At 40.4% G+C, this 13,238-nt stretch overlaps 1 protein-coding gene across 1 annotated transcript; it reads right to left on the bottom strand.

The window, feature by feature from the left end:
* Positions 1-704: 704 nt before the first annotated feature.
* On the bottom strand, positions 705-7,481 carry LOC135473467 (zinc finger protein 768-like). The gene is made up of 5 exons (XM_064753317.1): positions 7,063-7,481; positions 2,768-3,342; positions 2,318-2,423; positions 1,467-1,646; positions 705-1,033 (listed from the first exon to the last, which is right to left on the bottom strand). Exons 1-5 carry the CDS (start codon positions 7,358-7,360, stop codon positions 705-707), a joined length of 1,488 nt encoding a protein of 495 aa, XP_064609387.1. The 5' UTR covers positions 7,361-7,481.
* Between the last annotated feature and the right edge of the window lie 5,757 nt (positions 7,482-13,238).

Below are 13,238 nucleotides of genomic sequence, written 5' to 3'. Positions count from 1 at the left end.
AATAAAACTGTACATAAATGTGTGTGTATGTATGTATATTTATATATACATGTACAGACTGTATATCTTTAGTGTACAGACTGTATATCCTTGATGAGCAAATATCCAGGTGTGAGAGAAGTGAAAGTGGAGGTGCAGATATGATGGTGTGAAGTGAAGCGTGGCAATTGGACCTGTGAACACATGATAGCATTGTACACATACACATCTTGTATCTTATGTGTTTGCTATGCAGGAAAAGAAAGATTATTTATTGCACAAAGTTTATGTCCATTTTTATGAAGCTATTTTCATGCTGATCAGTTCTAAACAGCCAATGGAACATGGTTACAGCATGGGGTAAAGCAAGTGGTATCAAGTGGCCTACATTTCATGAGACTAACGCACAAGATAAGCTATTTACAAACTTAGGCCTACAAGCCTTATAGGCACAAACAAACAAAAGAAAAGAAAACCAACAAAACAAAGATAAAAAAAATTGCACTGATAAACAATGTGTAGTGAACTGATAGGTAACGTTGGACGAAACGGAATTTTCATGATTATTGCAAATAATCAAAAATAAAAAACAAGGTATCGGAAAATGCATTATTGCAAGTTTCACGGTGTCATTAGAACGTTCATGTAACTGTTCAACTACAAAATAGAACTAAGGGCTTTTGGGACTTGGCAACGTGTGAAAGAATGAGTCACTGGTGGCACAGCTATCGAATATTGACGGGCTGTAGCACAGACGGAGAGTGGGTGTTGCTGCTGCTGCTGCTGCTGCTGCTGTTGTTGTTAAACTTGAACTGGCGTTTGTCGTAACATTTTAGGAGCGCTGGACTGTGTGGGTGGTTATCTTTAAGATGGACGTAATGACTGCCTGGATCATCAGTGGTGTGTCCGCAGTCTTCACATACGTACATCTTTGCTCTCCTTTGTTTGTACGCGAATTCGTAGTTGACGCCGTGAACTTTTCGGCAATGGGACTCCAACGAACATCTCTGTGTAAAGGCTTTGTCACATAATTCACATTTATACGGCCGGACACCTGCAGAAAAAACACAAAAGATACCTTGTTAGTATTGAAAATGCAATAAACACAGATAAACAAGTGATTTTATTTGAACACCAACGAAACTGGGCCAACATTATGGCTTAGAAAAAGACGACTAAAAACCTATACCGAAACAGAATAAAATATGTTTACCGAATTCTATCTTGAATGAATTAGATCAAATTCAATTTAGATCTAACATATAGTTTTGTGATTCATGGAAAATATGCTTTAAACTGCGTTTCTGACTTAACTTTTCATGTTAATTGTCTAAACCGTTTTGTAAGGAATTCCAATCACCAGCAGGCTACAGCCAATGGGCAGACTTGCAGTGGCGTGTGGGGAGCTCGTCGTTTGAAAACAAGCGCGTGAGAGTTACCGCCCCTGAGAGGGTTATTTACACCAGCAATGTTACATGAGCGCTTACCGGTGTGTGTTCTGGTATGTCGCTTCAGGTCAAACGTGTCATTAAATCCTTTGCCGCAGAATGTACACAGGTAGCGTTTGATTTCACTGTGACATTTGACATGGCGATTAAGCAATCGCTGGAGTTGAAACACCTTGTTACATACGGTGCACACGAATTGGTTATCGGCTGTTTGAACACCTGTGGAAAACAATACATGTAGGTTAGCACTTGATCCAAACTGATAGCAAATTACAAATATACATGGAAGCAGACAGGTAAGAAAGTGTTGAATAACGAACGATGTATAAAAAAGGTGCTAAACTGTGTGACGTATTATGAATATGTTTTCACCACCCATAAAACTTGTACTTGAGTGGAAAATTCTTCATTATGTCTTTCAACTATCAAATAAACAAATTATTTATAAATATTATAAAACTAGCCAATCATTATAAATAATTATGCATATGGACCCAATCGAGTGACATGTGACTAAAATACAACTTATTAATTAAATTTTTTTTTAACTTAATAAATCGTATTTCTGTTATCGGCAAAAAGGGGTACTGTCTGTGCATAAAACGTTAGAGAGTGTCAAAAATCAGCTTCAAGCTTAAATTACAACCATGTATCGGGAACTAAATTGTGCTTTAAGTAGTAAATGACACGGCACTTGAATCTGATATGCACTTAGTTAGGCTAAACCCCAGGGATAAAGGACTAAGGCATACAGGCTATCTCACAGAAACTTGACACTTTCGTAAAAAAGTTGGGAAGTGTTTTGATACAGGATAGTATTAATTGCTCAATTCAGGGAAATTTGACATTATAGCAGACATGCATTTGACAGACTGTAAATAAATGCGTACCCATTTCAGTGGCCGTGGCCTCAATGGCAGACTTTGCGTGGTTCAGAAGTGGGTTTTTGATCCCAAATCCCCCGTTGATCAGTTCGTATTTCGCCAAACCTGGTGTCTGGAAAAAGCAAGTAAAGGGAAATTGTTACTTGGCAGGCAAAACTGATGATAATTTAAAAAAAAAAATATGCAGTTTTAAAGCCCCAGGAAGTCATGCTAGAAAAAAATATATCGTTAAACCTTGACGCTATGACTAAAGTGGTCAACGTGGCAATAAACTTGGTCTTATGGGAAACAAATTATATGTTTCCATAAATAGAACACTACGTTTTTACCTTGATTTTATAACAGACAGCTTTGCAAGCAATGCCTCCACAGCTATAAAAGGTATGAACATGTAATTGTTAGCTATTAACTGATTTAATATAAAAATCACGTGCACGGGATTGGAGTTTTATTTACCTGTTGCAGTACGGGTGAAGGGACGGTTGGTGTTTCCGCCTTGAGTTTGGGTAGTGTGGCCGGTGATTTATGGCGTGTATTTGCCGTGGCCGAGAACTCCCGAGGCGGCTGAAGGCCCGAGGGTCGAGGAGACAATGTTGTGGTGGCTGAATGGGATGGGCTGAGCTGATGCTGTAACGACGTTGGCAGGAACTCCGTTCTGTATGCTCGACTCGTGGGCAGGAATGGTGACCCTAAAGGGTTGTACAGGTGTGGCGGGAGAGGCCTGAACGCTGGGAAATGATGAGATATAGGGGGACATGCGGGGAGGGGCGGCGATATCGGCTCAATGTAAGGTTTGACGTTCTCCGCATCGAACTGTGGCGAGTGTATTTTGGGCGAGGTCCGAGTGAAGTTGAAGAGTGGCGATGCTGGTGTGGCCTCGGTTCTCACACACAGGGGTAGTGGGTTGGGGTAGCCCGGGGGACGGCTGTACGGCGTGCTGTGTGCGAATCTTATCGTCTTTGTGTTCGGTGTCAGTGGACTCGAGCTGATCGGGTAGGAGATGGGCGACACCGCACTCTGGGCAGGAAATACTGTTAACAATAAAACAAAATAAAATTCTCAGTGATCAGACATAAAATGAGATAATTTTAAGCTTATCAACAACATTTCTATTTTTTTTTTCGTGGACCCCAGCATTACTAATCTTAACCTCGATATCCAGTTTGGCTTCGTTGGCATTTTACCTAACTAGCATATTTTCCATGCCATATCGTTTGTATATTCAACAGACAAACTCATGCAGTCATAACTGGTTACTTTGCAGGGTTATCTTTAGGAAGCACCTGGAATTATGATCATTGTCATGAAGTAACACGCAAAAAAAAAAAAAAAAGATTACATAGGGACCATTTAATACTGTAAACGTGAGGGCAAGAACACTTGTACACGATGAATGAAGACAACTGTTGAACCAAATTCTCCGTGTAATTCCGATACAGTGTGTGAATTTAATAACAGAGTTGCCGTGTCATTTTTATATAAGCCCTGCCAAAACGGTGACGAAGCTTACACTTTTCACTATTATAGAGGTATGTGACACATTAGAATTTTATTGTTCCAATTGTTCAGAATAATTCAGGTAAGCCGTTAGCCCACCTCCCGCGTTCGGAACCCGCCGTGTGCTTAAGTAAATCAGAGCTCATAATTGCATCCCGCACAGGCACGTGCCTCTGCCTCTTACACCCAGTTTTATCACCTACTTACAAATCCTATCTTATCATTGCGTAATTTATATCAGTCTTAAGGCTATAAGCAGATTTCGGGCACCTGAGGGAACCAGGTAAACGCGTGACCTAAATTGCAACTCGCGTCACTGATCAACCTATTATCTGAGCTTTCATTAGTGATGTAGGCTTTTACCTCAGCGATTGTCTCGTAGTTTTTTTATCCGCCGGCCGTGTAATCATTAGAGCCACGAGACCGTCAGATATAACACTGCTCCCAGGCGTTTTCTTTGTTTCGAAGGTTTGCGCGCCAAAGTTTGACTCTTTAACGCTGGCGATAAATCCGTGAATGAATGAAAGGCAGGCGGCTGGGTATCAAAGGGACCCGCTAGCCAACTGGCTCCCGCCGACGGCTCTAAAATAGCTCTGCCAGATGGCGTTCGCTCTCAATGAATCTCCCGCTCGTTCTGAGACGCACAAAAGTGATGACGTAATCAATCACAAATCGATAATGCACGTTCGCAGCAAATCAGCTATAGGCGAGGGTCATTTAAACGCGGCGCAGTTGAAAAAGCATCTGCCAACGGTCCAGAATTTGAAAGTTGAAAGGAGCCTGGAACAATGGTTCGTGAAATGTCTTTGTTAAAAGCTCTTAAGAGCAAAGAACAGTGCGGCTGAAAATAACTGAGCTCCTAAGGACAGCCGCTATGCTAAGGAATCTCTACACTATACCATAACAGAGGAACCTAAAGCCTTAACGGTCTGAGCCCATCAGAACCACACCTACCAGCAGGACTAAAACGTTTCCATATAGTTTCTTTTCAAAAACGTATCCTTTTAACTAAAAATTTCCTGCATGTAAAATATTTATTATATGATCATTGTATCAGGATTTCAATTCGACTGGGTGGGGCTCCCTAGTACGTTTAAGTAAAGGTTTGAATGCCATAGCCATAACCGGCAGAAAAGGAGAGGTCTTTTGGGTTTGTAAACAGCATTTTGAACACGCCTTTTCTAGTGCCTGGTGAAAAGGATGTCCGTTGTACTGAATTCACTGACTTGTAAAAGTTTGAGGATATTCTGTTCTCAAAAGATATGGCATATTATAAAGATTGTAAACGTTTTTGTTTGCTCTATGCCGATTTATATGTTTTTTGTGGGAAGCCATTGTGAGAACCGTGTAGATGGAGAAATAAGAGATTATTCACCTAAGAGCGGATCTGAGAGAAAAACCAATCGCCAAGAGAGGGACATAAAAAAGATAGGTGTTTTTTGTACCCAAGCAAAAAGGTCAACCGAAGGGTGCCCACAACTGTTCTATTTTATTTTCGGCAAAAAAGGAATTACTTTCGACACGCTCTGTCGGTGAGACTGGAAAGGCTCTCAGAGTCTTTTCTAACGGTTCATTTTCACTCTCTTTTCAAGACAGGTCTCCGCGTCTTTGCCGGCAATGGTCTTTCTATTCACCTATAGTACAAGTACCGACCGACCAGTCTAATCTAATACAAGTCACACTTCAATGGTGCTGTTTATTTTGTCATAAACTGTTTTCAATCCCGTGATGGAGTACCTACAGACAAATACATACACCGTATATACCCTTTCCAGAATGAATGCTCGAGCACTGGACGGCATCCCTTTTCATGCGTACTTGTAACTGTATTTTAATGCAGTTTATAACAACGATTTGGCCACTGTCTATCCGCTACCCCGATTATTTGAAGGTGTTGCTTGCTATATACAATAAATGTGGAAAATTAATTTATATATATAGCCATGATATTATGACTGAATGACTGTCAGTCAGAGTTTCACGCCGAAGTCTCTGCCCGTATGCCAAACCCACATTCCGATACATTTCACAGCTCGCGGTGTAGGGTGACATGCTATATATATTTACCCTAAGCGGGCCCCTGTAACTTATGCACTCCACTATACACGTCTATAAACCCTGCCCCTCTCCATCAAGACTCCACAACAATCAACAGGACGGCAAAGGAAACCCGTTATCTTTTACATGTAAGCCGTATAGATGTATTTTACTAATCTTGCACCATGGACATTGCCGCGGACCAAACACTTCGAAGTGACATTTGTAGAATAGGCCGGAAAACAGCTATCTTGTTACAACATTTAATCTTCCTTTCATCAAATGCTCTCATCCCATGGTTGACTGGCTACTCTCAATACGACAGGATGTAGGGACGAGGGGTGTTTCTACTGCCCTCATCAATATACCTAAATCTATATAACTATGCACACCTGTAAACTGTCTTACCTGGACTTTTCATCCTATGATATATGGTGCATCTTGCTATTTAACAGTTATTTATATGGCTGTCATTTATCTAATGACCACCTCTCTGACAACCGTGACATTATTTTTGTGGTGATCCAAACTGATCTGACAGCGTCTAATTCAAATCTTTTCCACAAAAGTGTGTAAGCATAACTGAGAAAACTATAACAAAGATAATCTTCCTTCCCATGTTCTGAGCCTGAATCGTTGCGATTTTGGAAGGGTTTAAATCAAATATTTGCGTAAAGATTAATATAAGCACAATGACGCAGAAAAGAAAGATTCCCCAAATCTTACTAGTGATCGGCTGACTAATTCCTTGAGAAGCAAACTGTCGACCCAAACCTATCTCATAAATGAAATTCGCGTCGTTTAAAACTTCTTGATTCTAAGTGTCCAAAAAGGACTGAATCAAATTTCAAAACTTCCGAATAAATCTGACATGTGTATTTCAAAACATTTTTATGACACCTTCCAATTATTCATTACAAGTTAGTCATGATGTAAGGTATATGGCTTTGGATAGCAAAGTATGCCACATTGGACATAGGAAAGACCAATAAAATATTAAATAAATGGGACTCTCAAGATAAACCCAAATGCAAGTTTAAATTTAAGAATAAAGTTCTGGGAAACAAAATATGTATTATTATTATCATTATTATTATTATTAGAAGTTTAGCTTGTTCTAAAGAAAATATTTGTTCCGAATTTCTGAAAAAAACTTTCTGAAGAAATCCGCTAATTGGTAAGGCTATTAAAGTACACTAGGAAAACGTCCCACTCACCAGAAATGTTCGTTGGTTGTTTGCGGTCGTTCTGGGTGCTGCGTTCTGGGGTGTTCTCCCGGGGCTCAGGGCTTTCACCTGCCCTTTCCGCCCGGCAGATGTCAGAGGTGTTCGCCCCTCCACTCCCGGTCACAGCGGCAATGGGCAGGCTGAGGTCAGCCGACTCTGACAGACTCAAGAAACCGCTGTCCGTTTCATTCTCTAATCGCTCTGACCAGGTTTTATTATCCGATATTGTCACTTTCACTCTTTTCCGTTTGCACTTTCCATGTTTCCGTACCATCAATGAGCGCGGCATTTTGGCGAATTGTTAACAAGTAAACCGGGTTATAAAGTAAAAAGTCTCGGAATCCGAAATCGAATCAGTGAAAACTGTGGAGAGTCGACGTGACGACTTCCTGATGTGTCTTCACCCTCTTTTGTCGTCTGTCAGACTTTCTGCTATCCTGAAGACACCCGCTTCTTATACACGCGACGTCTTTGTATATCTCCCCACAAAGCCGGCTCCTGTGACAGCGAGTCTAGGTATAAAGACGTGTAGCGGTATCAGCTACTCGCTAACAGTAAACAATAACTAACCACACGCGCTCACTAAACTCCTGTCGTATTTGAAGTCCAAGAAAAGTTACACAAACTCTTTCCACATCAACATACTGTAGTTTTCCCAGGTGCACACCACTATACAGCCCGATGGTAAAGTTTGATGTGATTAATCCAAGGAAATAAAGCTAGCTTATATACTCCGGGCGATGTGTGTGTATCTGTCTCCAGCTGAGCATAACCGCTGGCATGCTCAGAGATTTTGAACTGCCGCCACAAAGGCTCGCGCATGCGCATTGCGGATAACGGAGCTTTCTGATTCGTCAGGGGAAGGCTATTGATACGATAACAAAAGAAATTTGCTTGGGTCTCGTGACCGATCGCCCGTGGGGTCCCAGAGATGTGAAGTGTTCTAATCCCTCCAAACTGTGAAAAGAAGGAAGCGTGGTAACTCAGGCTAAATCACACAATAACCCTGAGGACAATCCCCCTACATGCCGACACGAAACTGAAAGCTTTGGAATTGACATTATTCTCAGACGTATCCCATTTCCTTCTGGTTACATAATTCATATTTTTACCCTTTTTCCTCCCTCTGTTTTTGTGGATCTGTTTTAGCTTCTACTCATGATATTGTGAAGTGGCAGTCGTCGCACGTTACAAATCGTGCAGCCTTATGTCCAAACATAGGCAGGTGTTTGCCTGTCCTCAGAGATTAGTGCCTGTAGAACTGCTTGCTTTCTTTCTTAAAAACAGTCCTAATTTTTTCAAGGCTCAGAAACGTGGAAAACAGCTCATAAGCATAAGATGGCTTGGACGATAAAAAGCCGAGCTTCAGTACAGCCAACAAAAGAGCACGTGAGATGGAAAGGATTTAGAATCACGTGATCGTATTTATCGCAGTTGTCTTCGGGACTAAGAGAGATAATGAGTTAGACGTTGTTCTTTGCTGTGAACGATTAACAGTTCACACAAAGATGTTAAAGTTTCTGCTTAAACTGGTCTGACATTCTCGACAAAATGTCAGTTTGGCTCTTTATATTCTTTTGACTACGATATCTCCTAATTGTATGCATTATATGAGTTGTTTCAGGACTGTGCCACGGTTACGCGGGCGTTTCTTGGGGTTTTGCCGCCTGAATTCAAACGGTTTCGATCGATAGCCTGATGTGAGTGGGAAACAGATGGTGGCAAGAGTGGATGGGGCTACAGCATGGCTGGGCGAAGTATATATAAACATGCATGAGGGGACGTTACGGAAGCCAGGGATAGCGGATGATGAGCCTATGTCTCCATCAGTTGTAGTTAATGTGCCTATCCCAGCCTTTCCCCAGCTGAATCCCAAATCAGCCTCCGCTAATTACGGCATAGCTCATCCCCCACCCAGACGGCTGTTTTCGCAAATGCCAGATTTAAGTGCAATACGATACCTATACGCATTCAATTAAAACTAGGTAACGACATGCAAGCAGACGCTGTCTTCGGTCTTACTTGCAAAGTTTCTCATCATTGCTGTATCGTCGGTTCTTTTGATTTGTATGTAGTATCAGTATTGTATAAGTAACAATATGCAGAAAATATGCCATATGCAGAAAATGATTTAATTAAATGCATTGCCTCTTTTCAAAGACATCTTCGTATTAATTTAAATGTGCTAATTAAAATGTAAAGATCAACCAGCTGCTAATTTAAAACGGAATGCAATGTAATATGGGAATGTAACTGAAGCGAGAACGAGATAAGCTTGATGGTGCCGACCATGGTCCGTACAAATTAACGGGGAGGGAAAAAGTGGGCGCGGAAAACCTAATTTAATCCGTGCGTCCTACAGATGCTTTGTCACAATTAAAGATTGGGAAACAAAACAGGTATTATCATTACATTTTCCCTTTTGTTTTCACTCTTTTGTTTCCGGGGTACTTTAATGATTTTGTTAAAACAACTTTTAGTTGCCCGCGGTTTTTAAGTGCCCTCGACCTATGTTGGACAAGATTGTTTTCTTAGAGATCACGTTCCTTCAAAGGAAAAATTTAAATGCTTTTGCAGAAGACAAAGACTTGGTTGTATAGATTTGGATAAGTAAGTGTGTGTACAGGTGGGTCTGTAGTTGTTATATTAAGCTGGAATTATAAGATCCGCTTGGCCACGCGCAGCAGCTGATAAAGGTCCCGTGTAATAACTTCGCTAATGTTTAACATTTCACGCTTTTCTAAAGTAACACAACAATTGTGCAATGATACGGTACAATGACTGTGAAAACACCTTTTCTGCTCTCCGCTTGGATTAGCTCATAACCAAAGAAACAATTCCACGCCTAGAAACAATTGCCTCATAAACAGTACATGTATTAGTTACAGGGTCACATTGGTGGAATATTTTGTATCGACCTAAATAAACTGTATGAAAAACACAAATCTGTCCAAGTGTTCAGTTTATATTGCATTACACTTTAAGGGCGAAAAAATAAAACGAAAACAATTTATCCTTGAAATAAGTAAAAAAACAAACACATCTTGTTATGTATTTTTATAAGGATGTATTATGTCGATCATATCACATGCTGTAGCTAATGACGAAATTAATGAACAACTTTAAGTCGCTAAAGACCTATAGATAGGTCGAAAAAAATTCTCTTTTCAGCCTGTATTTATGTAAAATTTGAGCTTGGGACAAATAATCCTACATCGTCGTGCATAAATCGTCATATACAGATTGATTCACATATAGCATGGTTATGAATTTGTCGGGCATCGGAAGTTTTATATGTTTCCTGTTCAAATTGTCACGTTATGCATAACAATGATGATCACTTGAGGAATTATAGTCATGCCGTTGTGAAGTTTAGTCCTTCTCAAGGCTTTGTATATTAGTGCCGAGAAAGGCAGCCGCTATATGTTATGGTTATATATACTTCGAGAAAGTTGTCCTTAACGTTAACATGGCAATGCCAGCACATTGTGGTTGTGCCAACCCTCAGCATAGTTCGTTGGTAAACAGCGTCCGATACAACGATCTCAGAGTGTGTGTAGGTCCAGTATCACAGTATTCAATATATAACCGTTGATACACGCATTGAAATGGAATTCCTTCATTGTTAATATGAATAACTATATATTAATGATAAACTTAGCATACCTGTATTAATGTTTAGCTCTTTTTTCAAGAAAAAAAAATCATGTGGAAAATGTGACAGTTTGTGAAGTGCTAAAATAGTCCTTTGGGGTATATCTTCTCCCACCAAATAGGCACCAGTCGAGAAGATATCTTTGTAGATTTTGGGCCATTTTACTACCATTTTCCGTGTCGGTGAATGGGAAAACGATCGGGACATAAACCGGGGCGACAAGGTCGTTCGTGATGAGGTAATTAGAGGCGACCTCACTTGACATGGCGACGACGGTCACAGTGGTATGAGGGCGTGAAGACCAATTGGCGGGCGAGTCTCAGAGATTGCTTACACTCCCTGTCTCTCCCACCATTCTCTTCCATCTTCATGCTATAGCCATCCCAGAAATATCCTACACCTATAATTGTCAACTTCAAAGAATGTGAGGAGTTATCGCGAGAAAATCAGAAAATAGCGGTAACGGAGAAGGCTTTGGTAAAAACCGTAACCAGCTTGCCGTAACTATCACAGAATCTCTCGTGTAATGACGATCCTGATTTTCCTTCCAGTCGCGGGTCTCTCCTTCATTGTTTTGCTACATGTCATACAGCCTAACTCTTATGTTTGCGGTCTAAATAATAAGTAAGTAGTGTCCAATGGTTCCGATAGCATCTAGGCCCGTTTATCAGCAAATGGCGTGCTATACTGTCTAGATCCCTCACTATTATACATCGCGTGAACACTTTAATTTACTCTCAGATGACTTCCTCTCAACTGAACAGTTAAATCGCGACATTTGTCCCTTAACAGTCGCATGAAAATGCGTCCTCTTGGAGGGAAATTCGAGAATAAAAACAACGATATGAACATTTTAATGTGTAGGCCCTAGATGCTCATGCTTTAAATTTTTAAAGCGCCGTAATTAATGTAAAAAGCTATACCATAGAGAGTAAAATCAGAACAGGGATGATAGTGTGATATTTGGCAAATCTGGCCTCATCAATTTACCTTAGCTTGAGTTTTATTCTAACTGTTCATATAAAGGCTTGAATAATAGCAGCTTAAGTAGACCCCCATTACCATGGGATACTGTAGTATGTCAATGCATGACCTTTTTTTTTTTTCATCAGTACTGTTAAATGCCGTTAGATTTCTGCGACCCCGTGGAATATAAAATGAGCAAATTTGCATTTTAAACTACGGTTCGTGTCAGACAAGTTTAGCAATCACTGTAACTGTGATTAAAGGCGGAACCACGAATCCTGGGGCTAGCAGCTGTGGTTTCTAACAGTACACACAAAAAAAAATCCCTCGAACCTAGCGATATGCGTTGGAATTCCTGTGGGCTATATTCGCTTAACCCGGGGCTATAGGGACTGTTTATACCTCCACGTTTATTGGTGACATTACGAACATTTGCAATCAAAACTCGACTGAGGTACATATACTTATATTCGGCCTGGAAATTCTTCATAGACTGCAGGACTGAAGTTTGATTTGGATGCCATGTTCATGGAATCCAACCAGATCGCTAGCGCCCTGCCTTCCTATAAGAGGAGGCAGCTACGGCCTTCGATACAAAACATTATTTGTCCCTTCATCATTTAAAACTGATGACTGCTTCTCTCCTACCTGCCATGGGCTTTATTTCTAATTCAAGTAACTATTTCTTGGATATATATTTTGGGGGGAACTGGTCTTTGCAGGTGGTTTTGGAAACGAGTCTTGTCTTTGAACGTTTATGGGTTTACAGGTGACATAAATCATTCACATAAAATCGACACCTGCGACAAAATACGATTATAACTTTAAAAAGCATGAGTGACCAGATTCTCATACAGTCTCATAGAATGTATCATAGGTACGTTTACAGTTTTCATTTTTATTTCAGTAGATAATTTATAGCGACAAAGTCTTCCCTTGATCATGGGATTTAAACTACCCTTATATAATCCAGACAAAGCTTCGACTTTCTGTAAAAACTATTTCTTTTCTGGCAATGCAAGCAGAATATGAAAAGCTCGACATTTTTTCAAGTTCAGTACATTTGTTCTTGTTAGTACCATTAGTTATCACACTTTTAAAGATGGCATGAATTATTTCCTGTTTGGAAAACATCCACGTGGCAGACACGTAGCACACATTCAGGCGTAACTAAGTTTTCAAACTGTGTATTGCACGGAATTTTAAAAGCTGTGAGCAACACATCTTACACCCGTTGGCATAGCTTGTGTATGCTTGGATGGGACAGGGGAGGGTGGGGTGGATGTATGGTGTTTGAGAGGGCGTTTCTTTGGGTGGGGTAACTGCGCGTGCAGGTGGAAAGTTCGATTACTTAATAACAAAATGTATACAATTATTGTGGTCAGATAAACAAACAGGGGCATCCGGTCCACAGTTTCACGTTATTTCTTCAGCTTATATTTTTTTCTATAATTCGCATAAACTTAAGCGAAATATATCCCATGTGTTACGAATGATGCTTGTTATATAGCCTATATATCAGAAATTCCTTTTAAACAAAACCAGT

The sequence above is a fragment of the Liolophura sinensis genome, chromosome 8 (genome assembly GCF_032854445.1).
Source record: "Liolophura sinensis isolate JHLJ2023 chromosome 8, CUHK_Ljap_v2, whole genome shotgun sequence".
NCBI classification, from domain to species: domain Eukaryota; kingdom Metazoa; phylum Mollusca; class Polyplacophora; order Chitonida; family Chitonidae; genus Liolophura; species Liolophura sinensis.
This window is presented reverse-complemented; position numbering and strand designations above follow the sequence as displayed.